The sequence below is a fragment of the Manis javanica genome, chromosome 12, assembly GCF_040802235.1.
Source record: "Manis javanica isolate MJ-LG chromosome 12, MJ_LKY, whole genome shotgun sequence".
NCBI lineage: Eukaryota > Metazoa > Chordata > Mammalia > Pholidota > Manidae > Manis > Manis javanica.
The window spans coordinates 7,785,039-7,806,119 of NC_133167.1; the positions used below are offsets into that span (position 1 = coordinate 7,785,039).

The window sequence follows — 21,081 nt, forward strand, 5'->3', positions numbered from 1 at the left end:
GTTAAAGTGATGGCACCCTACACCCTCAATCCTATTTAACAACAACAAAGGATTCTGGGAGTGATGAACAAGGGCTATTTTTTTTTAAATACTCTATTATAAACTAGTTTAAGTTTTTCATCAATATGAAGGTCAAGCATACTCATCCTAGCATCAGGGATTTAGCTCTCTGAGTTTAGGCAGTTCATGGTGGGGGAAAGGGTATAAGATGCATTTATTTAAAATCCAGCTGGAAAACAAAAGTCTTTGTCCATCCGGAGATTTTAATATATTTATTTGAAAACCAAGTTCTGTGAAAGAGCACACTAAATAGTCATATATTTTCTCTTTGACCAAAGACTTGGAGACAAGGTTCTTCAGGTCAGCGCAGAGGCAATGATACATGCAGTGAACAGCAGGTCTCAGCATGAATTTCCTCACAGGCATCCCCAATATGAGCCTGGACAATCTTCTTCAGAAGAGCAATGAGATCCTGGGGAAGGGGGGAGAGGGGAAAGCTAAGGTCATTCTTTAACAATATTCCTTTTTTTTTAAAACTACTAGCTGTTAAGTCTAAAACTAGCCCCTAATCCTGTTTATGTAGCCCTAATATGCCAGTTTATGCTGAGATAGATTACATTTTTCAGACTTCTTTTGGACTGAGTATTTTATCCTTCTGAAAACCTAGTAAGAACTCAATTTCCAACTTAGTATTTCTAAGCCATTTTGTAGCTGACTGCCCTGAAAGACTTAATCAGGGGGTTTTCAATAAGGTATTGTGAGTGGCTAATGTAAGTCATTTCAGTTGTGCATAGAGACTGCGCATCATATTAATATTATTATTAATATTACATAATAATACTGTTATGGGTTGGTTGGGTAAAGCTTAGGAAACCATCAACGGCTGAAAGATAATTTTCAAAAGTAATATTAGATACCAGGGAAATAAGTTATAAATCTCTCCCTCTCTAAGGTCCAAACTGTCTGTCAGAGGCTTGAATATATTTTCCACCTAATGGCAACATTTCAGCCTTCATATCTTAGATTTCTGTAAAAGTTTTCATTAATTGCTAGTCAGTGCCTAATATTCATGTTGCTAGATTTGCAACCGGACATTCACGTGTATTTTTCTTTGGTCAAATGTAATGATACTGTTCTTATTTAAATAGTAGAATAAATTCCTTTTTATTTTATTAAAAAATACAGTGTATTTTTACTAGGGTGGAATTGAGAACCTTGACTATATAGTTTATATGCATGTTAAAATGTGTGATAACTAAAAAAAGGGGGGATGGGTGGGGAATAGGAATGACAATTTTGTGAAACCAGATTATTCTAGTCTTTTGCACCTAAAGCCCCCCTTCAACATTGTTGGAACACTAGTATAATAATTATCTTTATCAACTGGCCAAAGTTCTTCACTACAGTCCAAGCAATCCCAAAGTACATGTAAGCACTGTCCCACACACATTAGTCATTCAACAGCTTCACTGAATAAATGAATATTACGCTTTTAGTGCCAAAAGTATTGTCAAGGAAGGGAAGAGAGAGAATTAAGAAGTTGGATCTGTGCTACTCAAAGTATGATCTACATACCAGAGCTCCAAACGCTAACTGACCCGCAACAAGGAGCTTACATCAAACTGTAAATCAAATCTATCACTGAGCAAACTGTCAGTTCAGCTGACTTTTCTGGGGGTTAGGGGGTAGAATGGCTTCTTCAATGAAGGAAGGATTGATTTAGATGTACATTCTGGAGCAAGCTCCCTACCTCATGGCCCTCGAACATAGTCTGTAGACTAACCACTTTGATAAGCATTGGTAGAACACTAGAGCATAAGAAAGTCAAAGAAGAAAGAAAAAAGAATTGATGGTTATGAATGTAGGAAGAGGTCAAGCAAGGGGGGAATTTTAATACTATTTAGTTAAATAGGGATTAAACACAAAAGTAATAGAAAGATGAGAAAATAACCCTTCATAAAACATTTGTGAAGTATTGACAAAGATTTCCTTTGATACAAAACTTTGTTTCGCACATACCTCTGATCTTTAATCATCAATATACTCAAATGGTTCTGGGGGTTCTGGTTCTTGTTCCTCTTCCTCAATTTTTGGGCCATGGGCTGCCACAGGTTCCACCAGCTCTTCAGTGTCTTCACTGGTGTCCTTCAGAATGATAATGCCTCCAATGGAGAGCTATAAACACAGAGCAGAGAGTAAAGAAGCATGAGCTCCACTCCTACTTCCAGGCAGCTCCAGAATCCAGAGTGAATATTTGTTAAATGGCACCTTAAGACTACTTGAGTGATGTGGAAGTAAAGAACTGAGGTTGAACTACACTTTCCTAGATCAGAGTGAGGAAACTGGGGCATTTGTGCCTGTGTGATCCTACACCAGTGATTTAACCAGGCCACTCAAGGGTAAGAAGGGGCTGATAAGATCTTTGCACCTATTCCTTCAGGTTAGTGTCAGGCCTGAATGAGGGAAGCAATGTCAATGTGCATTATTAAGGATAAAGATAGCTATAATCTATAGAGTATTTACAAACTTAACCCAGTGGCTCTGGGTGGTAGAACATTTGGTACTGTTCTATTTGGATGATGCACCCCAATTTAAGAAGACTAGTCCCCAGTATCAGCCTCAGTCTGACCGTAGGAAGAATGTTTACTGTCCAAATATGGTATTCTAATGCCTTGCTACTCAACACATGGTCCTGGACCAGAAACATCATTATCACCTGGGAGCTTGTTAGAAATACAAACACTTGGCCCTACCCTCAATCTACAGAATCTGCATTTAACAAGATGCACACTAAAGTTTGAGAAGCACACTAGTCTAACGGACACTTGATTATTTGTGAGAAAACTATACTTTTGGACACAAAAGCAATCTAGGATGAAAGGCCAACTTTTAACTTTTCTCTAGTAATTTCAGAATGACAGAGAGAACACAAATATCAGAGGCATCTGAGTGTTTTCCACTTTTAATCTACAAATCCAAGTGACGCACAACAATGAAGAAATAATGAGAAACAAAAAGGAGGTAGAGAATAGAAGCGATTCTACTAAGCTCCCTCCTAACCATACCAGCAAAAGGTAAATTCAAACACCAAATGATTCAGCCCTTTCTCATGTGCTAATCTTATTCTATTTGCTTGCCTGTGTCAAAGGAAATGGAAGGCTGCTCTGTGTAATTAAATCAGTTAACAGTGGCAGGGCACATCTGGAAAAAACATATTTCTGCCAAACCACATTACTGGGAAGGAAAAGCAGCACAGCACATTAGCTAAATGATTCACGTGTGTATAAGCATCCCTTCAGTTCAACCTAATCTGATTTTTACTCATCAGAACTCTGTCCTGCTATGCTGTACAAATGGTGTGCCTTTGTGCATTCTTTTTATTTCCCTTTCCTCAACACACACACAACCACACACATTACTTTCTAATTCTTCCCTTAAATAGTTCGCTTTTCTTGAAGAGGAGCCATTTTATGAGTGGACCCTGCCTTTACTACCAATATTCACCCAAGAACAATTGGAGTACATGGCTATTATTCTAAACCTCCACAGCCTAGTTTACTTGAACCTTCTAAAGGACCAAATGGAGATGAATCTTCTACCAGAAGAAAATACCCATGTTCCCAAAAGGACTTCCTATATTTTGGAAACATATGGCTGTGGGTTACAACGGTACTATTTCATGCTTAACTCGAATGAAATAATCCAGATTCTGCAACATAATTAACGCATACAAAGAGGTTTTTATAGCTACAATGGTTTAGGTTTATTAATGGCTTGTATGTTAGTAAAAGTTCACACTCTAAGCAGAGAAGATAAGACATTCTGTTTTCTGAGAAGGCTAGGGGTAACTGAAGACACAGGTAATGAGACACTTCCTCTTGATAAGCATCCTGCACACCCTGTGAGGCATCTTTTAGGACGGAAGGAAACAGAGTGGGAATGCTACTCCACCTTCAAACCTATAGTTGCCTCTTTCAAATGCAGTGTCTGAGAAGGGTCTCATGACCCTGCCTGTCTGCCACTGAGGGTACAGGAGTAAGCTGGGGAAAACCCTTTTATCATTGCACATACACAGAGGCAGTCTTTTTAAACTGAGATATAATTTATATAACATAAATTAATTCTTTTAAAGTATACAATTTGGTATATTCACAGAATTGTACAACTACTTCCACTACCTAATCAAGGACAAAATTAATCAATCCAAAAGGAACTGCGTACCTACTAGCAGTCACTCTCCATTTTTTCTTCCTCCCAGCCCCCATCTCTTAACTTCTTTCTCTATGGATTTGCCTATCCTGGACATTTCATGTAAATGGAATCATACAATATGTGTCCTCTGTGTCTGACTTTCTTCACTTAGCATAATGTTTTCAAGCTTCACACATGTTGTAGCATGAGTCATCAGTACATCTTCTTTTTTGGTGACTAATATTTCATTGCATGTATCACTTTTTCTATCCATTCACCAGTTGATGGAGACTTAAGTTGTTTCTACTTTTTGGCTATTATGTACAAAGCTGATATGAACATTAGTGTACAAGTGTTTGCTTGGACAGTTTTCATTCTCTTGGGCATATATACTTAGGACCAGAACTGCTGGTTTGTAGAAGTCTACATTTAACTTTTTGAGGAATTGCCAAACTGGTTTCCACTGAGGCTGCAAGTTTACATTCCCACCAGTACTATATGAGGGTACCAGTTTTTTCACATCCTTGCTAACTTTAATTTGCAGATCTGTTGTCTGTTTTTTGATTACATCCATCCTAATGGATATGATATGGTATATCTCTTTGTGGTTTTGGTTTACATTTCCCTAAAGACTAATGATATTAAACATCTTTTCATGTGTTTATTGGCCATTTGTTTATCTTCTATGGAGAAATGTCTACTCAAATCTTTTTCTCATTTAAAAAGTTTGTCTTATTATTAAGTTCTAAGGGTTCTTTATATATTTTAGATACAAGTCTCTTATTAGATAATGTTATTTTAAAATATTTTCTCCTATTCTCTGGGTTGTCTTTTCACTTTCTTCGGTCTTTTGCAAGCAACACAAAATATTTTCTATCTGATAAGGCCCAGAATCTTTTTCATTGTTGTTGCTTGTGTCTTAGGTATCATATATAAGAAAACACTGCCTGATCCAAGATCATGAAAACTTACATGTATGTTTTCTTCTAAAGGTTTTATAATTTTAGCTCTTAACATTTAAGTCTTTGATCCATTTTTCAATTAATTTTTATGTATGATATGAGGGAGAGGTCCAACCTAATTCTTTTGCAGATGGTATCTAGTTGTCCCAGCACCATTCCTTGAAAGGACTTTTCTTTGCCCAGTGAATGGTCTTAGCATCCTTGTCAAAAATCAGTTGACCATAACTGTATGGGTTTATTTCTGGACTCACAATTCCATCAATCTGCATGTCAACCCTTATGCCAATATCACAGTCTTGGTTACTAAAGCTTGTAGTAAATTTTGAAATGGAAGTGTGAGTCGTTCAACTTTTTCTTTTTCAAGATTGTTTTAGCTATTCTGGATCCCTTGCATTTTCACATGCTCTGCTTGTCAATTCCCACAAAAAAGTCAGCTGGGATTTTAATAAAGATTGTGCTAAATCTGTACATAAAATCTGAGTACTGCAATCTTAAAAATATTGAATCATCCAATCCAAACATCAACTATTGATCTGTAGTTTTCTTTTTTTGTGATGTCTTTGCCTGGTTTTATTATCAAAGTAATATTGACCTTATGGGGCGTTGGATAGTGTTCCTTGCTCTTCCATTTCTTAGATTTTGTAAAGGGTTGGTGTTAATTTTCTTTAAGTGTTTGACAGAATCAACCAATTAAACTATTTGGCCCTGGACTTTCCTTTGTACTTTTTCTGATTATTAATTCAATCTCTTCATTTGTTTTTGCTTCATTCACATTTTCTATTTCTTCTTAAGTCAGTTATAGTAGTTTGTGTCTTTCTAGGAATTTGTTCATTTAATTTAATTTATTGGCATACATGTTATTCACAGTATTCTCTTACAATCATTTTTATTTCTGTAAGATTTATAGTAATGTCCCCTCTGTTTCCTGATTTTAGTAATTTGAGTATTCCCTCTTTTTTTTGATTAAATAGGAATCTGCCAATATAGTAAGAATAATTATAATAAACATTTATTACATACATATTATGTGCCAGACATGGTTCTAGATGCTTATATGAATAACTTTATAACATGCCTGGTATAAATATCTACAATATTTATATTACTATAGATAGTAACATATCTATAGTAATGAATTACTTTGAACAATTATTATTATTATTAACCCTCATTTTTATAGAGGAAAAAATAGAATCATAGAGAAATTAAGTAATTTGTTAGCAATCCAGGGCTAATACAATTTTTTTTAGTCTTTCTTTTAATAGACTTTATTTTTAATAGCAGCTTTAGATTCATAGCAAACTGACTGGAAAGTATAGTGATTTCCAATGTATCCCTGGTCCCACTAATGCTTAGCTTTTTAAAAGACCCTACCATAGTGGTATATTTGCTATAATTGATGGACTTACATTAATACAACATTATCACTTGAAGTCCATAGTTTACATTACGGTTCATTCTCAGTGTGACATGTATTCTATGAGTTTGGACAAATATATAATGACATGTATCTACCATTATATTGTAGAGATTAGTTCTACTACCCTAAAAATCCTTTATGATCCACTTTGTTATCCCTTCCTCCCATCTTCTCTCCTTTTTTCTTGCTCAATCTAGGTAAAAGTTTGTCATTTTGTTGGTCTTTTTATAAGAGATCCAACTTTTGGTTTTGTTGATTTTCTGTTGTTTTTCTATTCTCTATTTCATTAATTTCTGCTCTAATTTTATTCCTTCCTTCTACCTGATTCTGGCACAGTTTTCACTTCTTTCTTCTAATTTAAGGTGGAAGGTTTATTTATTGATATGACACCTTATTTGAGATCTTTTAAAATATAGGTGTTTCTAGATATTTTCCTCTAAGCACTACATTCACTTAATCATCTAAGTTTTGGCATGTTGTATTTCTGTTCCTCCCAAAACACTTTCTAATTTTCCATGTGATTTATTCTCTTACTCACTGGTTATTTAGAAGTGTGTTGTTTCATTTCCACAAGTTCGTGATTTCACCAAATTGCTTTCTAATTTTGTTCCACTGTGGTCAGAGAACAAATACTGTGCAACTTCAACTACTTTATTTAAATTTATTGAGACTCGTTTTTTGGCCTAATATATGGTATATTCTGGAGAACGTTCTATGTGCACTTAAGAATGGGTGGGTGTTCCATAGATGTGTTTAGGTTTAGTTGGTTTATGTTATTTAAGTCTTTTCTGCCTAGTTGTTCTATCCATTATTGAAAGTAGGGTACTGAAGTCTCCAACTAATGTCTATTTCTCACTTTACTTCTGTTAGTTTTTGCTTCAATGATTTTGGCACTCTGTTATTAGGCATAGATATTTATAACTGTTTTATCTTCCTGATCATTTTATAATATGTTGTGTATCTTTTGCAAAAATTTTTGTCTTAAAGTCTATTTTAGCATAGCTGCTCAGTTCTCTTTCAGTTACTGTTTGCATGGGATATCTTTTCCCATCCTTCTGCTTTCAATTGATTTGTGTTTTTGAATCTAAAGTATGTTTCTTGTAGAGAGCCTATAGTGGGATCATTTTCTTTCTTATCCATTTGGTCAATCCCTGCCTTTTAATTAGGGTGTTTAATCCATTTACATCTCATGTAATTACTAGTAAGGTAGGATTTCCTGCTGTTGTTTTCTGTATATCAGATATTTTTGTTCCTCTATTCTTCCACTGCTGGCTTCTTTGGTAAATAGATATTTTCTAGGGTACTACTTTAATTTCCTGATTGTTTCTTTCAGTCTACTTTTTCAGTTATTTTCTTACTCAATTAAGAAAATTTGGGGTTGCTTTGGGGTTACAATTAATATTTTAATCTAATTTGAAAAATTAGCAACTTAATTTCACTAGTATATGAAAACTGTACTCCAGTATAGCTAGGTTTCCCCAGTCCTTTGTGTTGTTATTGTTAAAGACTGGATGTCTGTGTACCCTAAAATGTGTACACTGAAATCCTAACCCCCAAAGTGATAGTATTAGGAGGTGGGCCTTTAGGAGGCCAAAGTCGTGAGGGTGAAGCCCTCATTAATGGAATTAGTGCCCTTGTAAGAAGAGACATGAAAAGATCCTGTTTCCCCTCTCTCTGCTGTCATATGAGGATATGAGGAGAAGAAAGTCACCTATAAACTAGGATGAGGGCATCTACCAAGAACCCAATCATGCTGGTACCCTGATCTTGGATTTTTATCCAGCCTCCAGAATTTTAAGAAATAAGTGTTTGCTCTTTAAGCCACCCAGGCTTAAATGGCAGGTGGCAATTTGCTATAGCAGCCAGAACTAAGATATATTGTAATTCAAGTTACATTTTTAAACAGTGTGTACATGTAAACACAAATTTATGAGTTTCTTATTTCTGTCTTTTAAGTCAGGAGAAAAAAGGTTACAAAAATACATTTATATTACCTTTTATATTTATCTCTGCAGTTACATTTTACTGTTACTCTTAATTTTTTCATGTGGATTCAATTTACTCTCTGGTGTCCTTTCATTTCAGTCTGAAAGGTTCACCTTATTTTTTTTGTATGGTAGGAATTTCTTGTATAGCAGGTTGGCTAGCAACAAATTCTCTTGGTTTTTATCTGGAATTGTCTTAATTTTACCTTCATCTTGAAGGACAGTTTTGCTGGATACAGAAATTTTGGGTAAGAATTCTTTTCTTTCAGCACTTTGAATCATCAAAGAAAGTCGTCCTACTGCCTCTGGTCTCCATCGTTTCTGATGACCAATCAGCTATCGATCTTACTGAGGCTCTTGATACATGATGAGTTGCTTCTCTCTTGCTGCTGCTCAAGGCATCCCTTTCTGTCTTTTAAGAGTTGGATTATGAGGTATCTAGGTGTAGATCTCTTTGAGTTTATCACACTTGGATTCACTGAGCCTCTTGGATATGTAGATTAATGTTATTCATTAAATCTGGGAAGATTTAGGTCATTATTTATTCAAATATTCTTCAATCCTTTTCTCTTTCTTTTTGGGACTTCTGTTATCCCATTCTGTGTATACTGTTACGCTTGATGGTGTTCCACAGGTTTCCGAAACCCTGCTCACATTTCTTCATCCTCTTTATTTTTGGCTATTCCTCAACTGACCTATCTTCAAGTCTGTTCAAATCAGCTGTTTAGCAACACTAGTGAAAGTTTCATTTCAGTACTGTATTAAAAAATTTTTTTTTTACTCTACTTTTCAACTTTGGAATATCTTTTATTTTTTATAGTGATTATTTTTATAAATTCTATCTTTTTGCTGATATCACAATTTGTTGAGACATCATTGTTATACTTTAGTTCTTTGAGGACATTTTAAATAGTTGATTTAGTCTGCCTGTTAAGTCTATTGTCTAGGCTTCCTTAGGAACAGTTTGTTAATTGCTTTTTTTCCTGTGTATTGGCCACATTTTACTTTTTTGCAGGTCTTGCATTTTTTGTTGAACACTGGACTTTTAATCATATAATGTGGCAACTCTGGAAATCAGATTCTTCCTCTTCAGGTTTATTGTTGTTTGCTTTGTGACTTTTTTGAACTATTTCTTTAAAGTCTGTATTTTCTGCTTCATGTGACCATTGAAGTCTCTACTCAGTTCAGTGGTCAGCTAGTGACCACAGAGGGATTTTCTTAAACAGCACCAGTAAGTCTCCCAATCTTTGGTAAGGGGCTGTGTATGTGTTGAGGATACCTTCAACATTCAGCCAGGCAGCTGGCAATTCTCCCCTAGCTTTTGCTTCTTGCTTGTACAGAGAAAGGCAGTCTTTTGACTCAGAGATGGACAACTGTTACAGCTTCCTCTGACTTTTAAGTAAATATTCAATAGTTGTGTGCTAATATATCTGTTCTGTCTATAATTGCACTTCACCTGGCAAGAGCAGTTTCTAGATGGTGAGTATATATTCTCTATACACATGCCACTTAGATGAACTAGGTTGCAGATGAGACAGCGACTGCATTTAAGGTGTCTACTGGTGGTTCTATCAATTCACTCATTCAATACCACAGACCAAGGAGTTAGATCCTAGTAATGTAAAACAGGAGGTAGGAGAAGATCTTCTTCAAGCTCTTCTCACCTTCCTGGCTTGACTGCTGCTACCTATAAATGTCTGGTTGGTTTGTCATCAACACCAAGTACAGCTGACCCTTGAACAACATGGGTTTGAACAGCATGAGTCCACTTATATGTGGATTTTTTCAATATATTGGAACATTTTTTGGAGATCTGCAACAATTTGAAAAAACATTTTCTTTTCTCTAGTTTACTTTATTGTAGGAATACAGCACATAATACATATAATATAAAATATATGTGTTAATCAACTGTTTATGTTATCAGTAAGACTTCCAATCAACAGCAGACTATTAGTAAGTTTTTGGGGAGTCAAAAGTTATACATGGATTTTCAACTGTGAGTCATCAGCACCCCTAACCCCCATGTGTTTAGGGGTCAACTGTTAATATTTATTGAGGGTTTACCATGTGCCAAACATTGTTGTAGGTATTTTACATATAAAGACCTATTTAATCTTTATAACATTATCACCATCCCAATTTTATAGATGAGAAAAATGAAACACGAAGACTCGTCTCAGTCACACAGCTAAGAAATGGCAGTCAGAATACAAAGTCAGTTCTGCCCAATCCCAGCTCTTTGTCAGTAAGTACAGCCATCATTCATTCCCTGACTTTGTATCCTCTAGCTGATAACTTAGTCAGGTGAGATCTTGGTTCACACTTGTAGGTAAGAATTGCCTTCCACTCACAACCATCAGGGACCACCTTCAAGCTGATGAAAACAGGTTTTATTTTTTATAAGGATCTAGAAATCTCATCTATGACATTTTAGACAGGCCAGGATCTAGACGTATTAAATATGTCTACTAATGGCTCTCTAGTTTTCAATTTACAACAACCTGGAAAATAAAGACATTATCATGCTCAAATTTCTGATCAGTATTTATTTCTAATATGAAACATTCTGCCTTAGCCTGAAGATCCTTTTCGAATTATAAAATTAAGTGCTGTAAGTGCTTATGTATTAACTTTATTACTCTGTTCAGCCTTTGCCACACTCCTGTGAGGTAGGGAAATTCTTATTTTACGGTGGAGGAAACTGAGGCAAAGAGAGGTTTAGTATACCTGATCTAAGGTCACAAAGGCTATAGATGGTGAATTAGGATTCTAACTCAGTATATCTGCTTCTAGAGTCTTTGCTCCCAATCATTGTGCTGTATTAGGCTTCAGCTTAAGCCTCTGGTAGATTTAGGATTTTTACAGGATTACACAAAGAAAAGAAAAGCTCCCCTGAATCTATGGAATGTTCTCTCTTTGGCTAAGAGATTTATTAAGACAGTTTTCTCTAACGCTTTGGAGATTTATCCTTCTCTATCAATATTCCACTGTCCTATGATTACTGTGCCCCTAGTATATATAGCTAAGGACCACTGATAACTTACTGGTTTGAAAGGCTGGTATCTGCAGGTCTCTGGCATGGTCAGGACCTTAAGCTGCGCAGGCATAACTCGGGCTGGGTTATCCAATAACTGGAAGTTTGGCTCAGGTTCTTTTTTCTTCTCTTTTTCTTCCTTTTTCTCTGCCTCATCCTAGAGAATATAAAAAGATAGCCCAGTAAAGATTCGTTTTTATTCCACATTACTAAATAAAGTTTGGTAAGTTTACTAAGCAGCTATTAGGTGCAGAAAGTAGTTAGGATTAGATATAATGGAAGTACAACTAAAGTGAAACCAGACTCATAGGATGGAGAGGTAACCGTGCTTGGGGTTGAGGGTGGTATTTAAACTTGGCTTTAAAGGATGAGAAGGTCAGCCGAGATCAGAAAAAGAGGGTCTATTTCAACAAATGATACCTTTGACTGAAAGGGCCTTTCTTCCACCATCACCTCAGCTGTCTGCTGAAAATCCTACTCTGCCCTTCAAAACACCTTTAGTTGTCATTTCCTCCAAGTTCTCATTCCTGTTTTGTATCCTTCTATTTTTCCCACAATGGATATAATTTCTAAAATCTCTTCCAATTAAAATTATATGAATCTCTATGCTTGGAACACAATAATTATTTAAAGGAAGCTAAGAGCAAGATACAAGAATGTTTAAGTATTAGATGCTATTGGAAAATCTAGACCATGACAGAGATAGACATATCAACTCATATAACCACTAGGCTGTACCTACCACTTCCATCTTCTCCTCCTCCTTTTTTTCTTTTTCTTTTTCCTTTTTTTTAGCCTTGGCAGTAATTGATAACACAGCAGTAGAAACCTAGAAGAAGTAAACAGGGTAAATGGCTGTAACCTTACCTACATACAAATGTATAAGCCCAAAGAGACTCAGCTATACAATATTGTTCTGTTTCCTAGCAGTAAGCATAACAAAGAACAAAGTAATCAAGGAATAAATGGGAAAAGTAAGCAGGACATATATGCACACAATTTACTACTACGGTCATCATGTGAACCTTTCATTCCAGTAAGTTTTTTAATATAACTCTAAGTTTTAAAACTGTAGCTTACCCCAGACATGGATTTGCTATCATGAACTTCTAAGACAAGTATTTGGATGCTCTATACTTTTTTACTTAACAGGGAAAAGTACTGAAAGATAAAACTTTTCTTCAAACCTAGTAATAAAAGCTATTCTCACTGGACTAGATGCTGTAAATGGTAACATGCAGTGGGTGAGTAGCCTGGAATTATCCTCCTTGATGGGTGGGTATTACTGAATTCAAAAGGGAAACAAGAACTATGAAAGGCAGGGCAGTATTGGTTTAAAGCTGACTTTGTTTCAGATAAAAAAGTGGGGCATCTGAAGCATAACTAATAACATAAGATGTTGTTAAAGGATATTCATCACCCACCACCCTCAAATTTGGTCAATCATAAAATTATTCCTACTTACACATAAAATTTATAGCAAGTAATCAACTAGCTAATACAGAACATTATCTTGTGAGAAAGAATCATTTTCCTCAACACAGATGTCATAAAGGATAAATTTGCTGAGAAAATTTCAGGGACAAGTGCAGCTCTCTAATTCACCACAGTTCAATTTAACACATATGAGTGTCATTATAGGCTATTAGAATATAAAGGAATATAAACTGGTTATATCAATTCTGAAAGGAAATTGAGTTAATACATATAAAAAGTGTGCATTACTTTTGATCATGCAATTCCATATATCCTATAGATATACTTGTACAAGTACACAGAATATACATATATGAAGACTCTTAATCCAGTCTCCTTTGTAACAGTGACAAATGTGAAATAACCTTCAATGTCCATCTGGTAAGGATCTGGTAAGATAAATAATGGTATATACATAAGGGCTTTGCTCTGCAGCTTTGGAAAAAATGATATCCAGACACATTGAAAGTTTTGAAGATTAATTGTTAAGGTGAAAACAGTAAGATGCAGAACAGTATGTGGAAAGTAATTCTATTTGTGGTATTAAAAAGTATTGATATATGCAGAAAAAACATTTGGAGGAATTCACAAATTGTGACTTCTGCAACATGGGGCTTAGAAGACCAGGAGAGAAAAAGGGCTTTTACTTTATATTCTTCTGTAATGCTAGATTTTACCATAATAAGTATTACTTTTAAGATAGCTAATTTAAAACATAATAATATTCAGAACAAACCAAAGTAAAACATTAAGCAGCTCCTTTATATAAGCACAAATGCTGCTCAAAGGAGCAAAGAACCTACCTTTTCTTTTTCTTTTTCTTTTGGAACTTCCAGAGGGGCAGGATACGCAAATGTGGATGGTTTACAGTTTGATTTATACTGAACTTTTGGCATCTGAAGAAATGAAAGAATATTCCCCCTTTATTAAAATAATCAAAATCAAGATTTAAGTACTCTATGCTCTTAACAAGCATACAAATACAAAGGGATGCCAGAAGTTTCAATCCAGGCTAAATATTCAATTATAGAGCTATTTAATTATATTATCATTCCTCCCTTAAAGTATCTCTCTTCTTTCACTGAATTAGTTTTGAGGTGCTTTATGGAATTACCTGCAGTTCCCTATACTTTCCTGAAGCTCTGTGCCTTTGAACAGGCATCCCTGACCATGTACCCTGTTTCCATGGGTTAAGCCCAATTCATGGTGTGAGAATGAGATAAACTCTTATCTCCTTTGTAAAGTGTTACTGGTTATTAGCCTGAATATTTAACTTACATGTCCTTTTCTTGTATCACGCTAACAACCTATATGAGTTTGTATATAGTTTCTATACCATATAATCACTCCTTATAAGGGTCTACCATGAGCCTGCTGTAAAAGTCAGCTTCACATTACTTAATGACCAGGTTTAAAGTTCTCTAGTCTGAACTTCTATTTACACAAATTTCATTAACAGAGAATGGTAATAAGCACGTAAACATTTACTAGGACAAGAAATCTTGTGGTTGCCATCCCACTTTCATTGTAAAGAATGGAAACAGAGATTCTAAAGTTGTGTGCCAGAGGAAAAGCTTCCTAAAGATTCTACAGGATGTTTAACCGCAATGTTAAGGGTTAGGGATTGGGAAGCCAAAAGATACTTGTTTTCAGAGATAAAACTGCTCCACATTTACAGATGTGAGTAGTTTAATACTGAAACAGTTAAAGGATAATCGTTTGTACAGCTATACTGAAAAAAATCAACTAAATGAACTACTACAATATTCATCAACCACTTTTTTGCCTAAAATTTTTCCACTGTGAATATTTAACAGAACGTTTTAACAATAGTGATGATCACACATACAAGAGTTCTTTAAAGGTCAAAGGGCCTCTGAGAGGATGAAACATGAGGTGAATAATCAGACTGAGAAAGACTGAGAAAGACTTAAGCACAAACCCCAGAAAGATGGGGTGATGTTAGGGGATATATATCCTTAAGTCTCTTGACTTAAGTGACTAGTTTCTTTCTGTCAGATTCCCTGGCTTCTCCTCACTGAAGGTCTTGTTTTCTGCTACTATCAACGGGACATCCTCCTATTTTATTTTTCCCTTTAGTAACAATCCTTCTTCCATCAAATACTCTAGCATCATGTAACTCTGAAGCACATCCCTGTCTCAAATCCTTACTAAGATTTACTTTAGGTCCTTTTCTCCTTGCCCCAGTTATTCCAGTAGTTTAGCTTTTGGACTGACAGTTTACCAGAATATTGTTTCTAGAACACAAATGTCATTTATCTGCACAAAATCCTCCAACAGCTCCCACAGACCTACAGTATCAAATAAAATTCATCAGAGTGGTCTATATAAAGCCTTTTCATATTTTTACATTTTACTCCCTTTCTCTCAATTGATTTATCTATATAGTTAGAAAGGAGACTTGATTTTCCAAACTTCTACTGATATAACACATTTCACTCAACAAGGTGATGATGCAGTTTGAAGGGGAAAAACTTTACTGATGAGATGCCAAGTCAAACTTTAAAATTTCATGAAAATCCTTTTGAGTGGGTGGTGAGTAGGATATGAAAAAGAAGATATACTATAAAAACTAGGTCTCACAAACATACCTTTAAGTCCTTGTTAAGGCCAATGACACAGGTAGGGGTATAAGCCAATGATAGGAAGTGTGAAAGAGGAAACCAGAACCAAAATTGGGTAAAGACAAGGACACCAACCACAGAAGGCATATGGGTGTGCCCAGTCCTGGACTGTAAGGAAATTGTGACATTATGGCCACCTGTAGAAAAAGAGAGACACCATGAACATGTAGGGCAATAAAAAGATTTAAGTACCACTACAGGGAAACATTTGGTGATTATCTTAGGGGCACAGTTCAAAAAACCTTCACAGAATTAGCTAGCCAGTAGAATTAGACATTAGTGAGCTAACTAGGGTCTCCAAAGCTGGAAGCACTGTATTTTAACTGGACTCAGGTTAAATCTAGACCTTCTTTCTATGCTAAGTTTTCTATGCCAAAAACAGCCTGAAGGATATAAAGATTATATGCTAAATTAAATATTAACCTATATTATATACTGGCTTTTGATGTACTAATAAAAGTAAAATTTTAGGTGTAAATACATTGTATTTGCAAACAATAGCAAAGAGGCAAAAGTAGATATATTTGTTTAGTTTTATTCATGTCTGAATGTAGGCAGCTTCAACCTTACTAGCCTTGTGATCCTGGATAAGTCACTTTATCTCTGGAAGTTTTTTTCCCATTGGCAAAATGAGGGATTGAACTTGAGCACTTAACTAGAACACTACCACTAACAGAATAAAAATTTTAATCTCAGTTTTTGGTCAAATTTCTTTTTTGAGGAAGTACAATGAAATCAGAGCTAATTCTATTTAATTAAAATTTTTAGGCAGTTGAGAGAGTATATGGCTTGGAATCTGGTCTATTCACCTACCTCTTACCATACCACCTAGACTATCCCTTGAGGAACTATAGAGAAACACAGTTTGAGAGGTAAGATCCAAGCATTAGGTAGACAGCTGGATCTTTACTGGGCCCTTGTAAGGCTGAACCAGTCAGGTAAAAGAATTTGAAAAGCTGGACTGGAAGCAGTGGGGACTGAAACAAACTGGGAAGTTCATGTTCCATTTAAAGAAAGGACATATTACTAGGAGTTCAGGTCTAGGGTCACTAGGTAATTTTGTTTTTAAAAGTAGACTTTGGTCTGGGTTTTATTGAAAACTTTGCAAATTTTGCTAGGTAGACAGACCAAAACATGTATATTTGGCCCAGGAGCAGCTGTGTTGCAATCTTTGGTCTATATGGTAACAGTGTTAGTGCGGGACCCAAAACTTTGAGATATAAATCTTTTAGTTAATATAATATAGCCTATAAAAATGGGGCTTCTTTGTGCCTTTCACAATCCTATTTTGAATTCCAATTCTAGATTCCCATGGCTCACAATTCACTTTTCTTCATCTCAGTATGGCACAGATTCCTTCCTGTTTTTCCTGGAGTTAGGTAGTGAGTACTAACTTTACTGAAACAAAAAACATTTTAATTTTTTTTATAGGAATCAGGGTTATACTGTTCAACAAATAATTAAACTTTTTTAATACTCCACTACAGATATTTCATTTAAGGTTTTATCTGGGGAAAAAAATCAGGTATATTTTAATTTTATTTTTCCAACAGGGAAGAGTTGTATGCATTTATTGTCTACTTGTACTCTTTCCTACTTGAACCCCCATCTTTGAATGCTTATTCCATACTGAGAATTTTGAACAAAATGCCAAAAAAAAAAAAAATACCAAGGAGCCTCCAGTCTAAGGTAACTAGATAATTAGAATAAGGTATAAAGTATTATGATCGATAAAAATCTGGGTACTGGTGGGAACATACAGCTAAGCACAGTACCTAAGCCAGGGTGAGGGGTGGGAGGGGTAGAAAAAGATGGGGGAAAAGGCTTCCTAGTGAATGTGATATTTGACCTAAGTTTTGAAGTTTCTGAATTTTTTATTTCAGAGAAACCTATTTTCCCCAGACTTAGAAACTAAACTAGCCCTTTGTTCTACCAGTCTGAGATTTAATATAAAACTAGGGAGAATTTATCCTATTGATACTGTTTACACAGTTTTATAAACTTTGGTCATAAACCTTCTTAATCTTTGGCTTTTCTCTCTAAAGGGACCAAATCACTGAGTGAGTTCTCATGAACTTCAACTTCACTTATTCCTTTGAAGTTGCCCTCTCCAGATTTTCTCTATTTCCATTAACTTCTGCGAGACAGACTACAGGATTATAATTTTTATAATGTAGTTGCAGCACAGTTTTGTAGGAGCATAGGATATTAACAAAGTGAAAAGGTATAAGAGGATAATTTTATGCTCATAATAATAAACATGCCAGTACAGAACTATGTACCAAATAACACTAAAATACCTAAGGCAAAAACCATTATAAATAAACAGAGAAATAGAAAGCAGCATCAGAAGTTTATTGGTCCATGACAAATCAAAAAGATATATAAAGAGAGATGGAAGGAAGACAGACTGCAAGAAAAAGGAAGGAGGGGAAAACAGAGAGAGAGGACTTCTAGTAAGGATGACAGAATAAAGCTTAAAACATAGAATTATCCTCCCCAATCTTAACAAATAGCTCCAATATGCTAAAAACCAGCAAAAAACTGTAGTAGTCAGTGAACAAGTAAAGGGCTGTAGTCTAAAACAACAAACACGAAAGAATGGCAGCTAAAGAAAAAAACAAAAGATTACGGAGTAGTAAATTGTTATGCTAAACCATATTTAAAAACAAATTACCAAAAGTGACCTATCTGCAACGACTATATACTATATGATTCCAACTAAGCAACATCCTGGAAAAGGGGAGCTATAGAGACAATAAGGTCAGTGGTTGCCAAGGGGTTGTGGGGAGGAAAGGGATGAAATGCGGAACAAGGAGGATTTTTAGGGCAGTGAAACTATTCCATATGATAATGTAATGGTGGATACATGTCATTATACATTTGTCAAAACACATACAGGTGAACCTCAGTATAAACAAGGGACTGATAAGATGTTCATCTAATAAGAGAACTACTATGAAAATCTTGAGATACTATCCTTCACCTTTCAAGCTAGCAAAGATTAGTAAAAAAAGATTGTATTCCACATGGCTAGGGTACAGTAAAGAAAAGAATCACATACTTCAAGAATGAATAGGTATGCTCATTTCCTTTTACTCATTTCCTTTTGCTCATTAGTGACTGAGATGTCACTAATAATGGTTAAGGAATATGTCAAATGAACCCCAAGTCCCAGGTACTAAAGCACACCATGCGACCTTGGGAGGGGAGCCTGTCTCTTGAAATAAACCATGGTGTAGTGAAGAATGTGTATTTGGGAAACAGATGGCACAGTGTGCTATGCATTTATTAGGCAAATATTCATGTATCTTAGGATGATCTGGCTTCTAGAATATGTTTTAAACCTGATTTTTTCCTCAAAAAACTTCCAATATCAACTTGTTTAAAACTGAGATATATTAAGAAAATTAAAGAAAAAAATAACAGCCAGCACTCATTGAGCACTTACTTCACTAAGTGACAGGCATTATTCTAATTGCTTAACATGTAGTTTCAATCCTCCCAATCCTATAAGGTCTAGACTTTATAAGACAAGAAAGCAGACAGAGAGAGGAAAATAACTTCTTAAGGTTATAAAGCTGGCACTGGAAAGGGACTGAGATCCAAATTTGAAGAGTCAACATTCTTTTTACAACTTCACTAAATTATTTCTATGAACTGTAGGTGCCACATTTTCTCCAGGAATAATTTGCTCCATACTCAGTTTTTACTATGCCTATATGCCATACCAGTCAGAGCAGATAATTATTTCATTGGATTGAGTTTAAACAGAGAAATCTGGAAGACTCAAAAACATTTACCTGCATCTAGTATGCCCTGGGCCAGAATAGCGCCAAACTTGGCCATGACATCATCATGTTTATCATTGATGACTTTGGAATACAGCTGTCTGAACTGATTCACCTGAAGGAACAAGAAAAAGAATTATAGTTGAAACTTACTTTTTTGCTGTGTCATTTCAGAGCAGGCAACATATTGTTCAAATGGTAATGAAACATGAGTTTTGAATTTCACAACATTCAAGAGAGGAATATGGACCAGATTTGAAGATTTCCATGGTTGAAACCATGGCTATCATGACTTTTCTGGTGTGGGAGCACCAGTTCTGTTTTCAGTCCTCATTCCACGGTGGATGATTCAGACTTGAGGGAATGTGGAATGCAGTTTCACACTGCACCACCGCGAGTAAGCAGGCTTAAACTGTTCAAGCAAACGCTAAGTCTTTCATCGCGCTGCGAATCACAGCTACTCTGCTTCCTGTCACCCTTACAGATTTTCTAACAGTCACAGTCCTTCGATTCTACCTTAAAGTAAACTACCCTTCACTGAAGCTGAGAGGCGTATTTTGGATTTGGCGTATTCACATAAAAAGATTTTCATTATGCCTACACATGAATTTTTTGAGGAATGTCTTAAGAATTACTCTTACCAAAAGGAACACTCCAAAAATAGAACATGTGCTGACTTGTTTAGGGTGAGATTACTGGTAATTCTTGTTTGCTTCTTAATTCTTCCCTGTATTTTCTACAATTTTAATACATACTACTTTTTCATTAGAAAATAATATTTATAAAATATATGCTCTTATGAGAATATCTGTAATTCCTTTAAAACTGGGTGACAATAAGGGAACTATTTCATGCTTCTTCCACATCTTCCACTTGTTTTCCCGCAGTGCTTTTTAAGTGGTAGGCACCCAGGAAGAGGTCTGCTTATTCAAGAAGCACACAATCACGGAGCTCCCCAAAACTGCCAAAAGCAAGAAATACCAAAGTTGAGCTGCCTAACATAATGACTTTATCTGTTTTACATATATTTTCAGAACCTCTTCTCCTCTTCATTTTGTCTGGGTCTGGGAGGCCACCCTGTGTTGGAATACAGAATCATATAACCCTGGCTTATGAACACCTCTGCTCTTTAAGCCATCTGGGTAGGTTACTTAGCTTTTATGAGTCTCCGTTTCTTCATCTCTACAGGGCTTGTAGCACCTACCACATATGGCTGTTGTAAAGATTATATGAGGTCATGTATATGTAATATAACATGTAAAAGGCATTTTATAGTTCAATTAAGCATGGCTGTCTTACCATACCAGGGCAGAGTACTATACTAGTCCTCCCTGACTACTCTCTCTGCAACCTACATACAGCCAACAAAATGATATTCCTTAAACATGGCTCTAATATTTTATTTATAGGGAGCAAAAGAATGTGAAGGGACAAACAATGAACTAACTCTGTTACTACCCAGCATATGCCCATAAGAAAGCCACTTACTTTCTCTAACTATACAATCCAGCATGATTAGGTCATCACAAAATTCCCTTCCAGCTTAAAAAATCCTAAGGTTTGATACTTTTACT

At 35.5% G+C, this 21,081-nt stretch overlaps 1 protein-coding gene across 1 annotated transcript in view; it reads right to left on the reverse strand.

Moving 5' to 3' along the window:
- Positions 1 to 257: 257 nt before the first annotated feature.
- Positions 258 to 21,081, reverse strand: part of PSMD1 (proteasome 26S subunit, non-ATPase 1) — an 89,096-nt gene continuing 68,272 nt past the window's right edge. The window contains exons 19-25 of the mRNA XM_017679753.3: positions 19,520 to 19,622; positions 15,684 to 15,853; positions 13,875 to 13,967; positions 12,338 to 12,424; positions 11,606 to 11,752; positions 2,020 to 2,175; positions 258 to 472 (exon numbers count right to left, since the gene is read on the reverse strand). Coding sequence (XP_017535242.1) covers positions 2,029 to 2,175; positions 11,606 to 11,752; positions 12,338 to 12,424; positions 13,875 to 13,967; positions 15,684 to 15,853; positions 19,520 to 19,622 — 747 coding nt within the window. The 3' untranslated portion in view covers positions 258 to 472; positions 2,020 to 2,028. The remainder of the gene's footprint in view (positions 473 to 2,019; positions 2,176 to 11,605; positions 11,753 to 12,337; positions 12,425 to 13,874; positions 13,968 to 15,683; positions 15,854 to 19,519; positions 19,623 to 21,081) is intronic.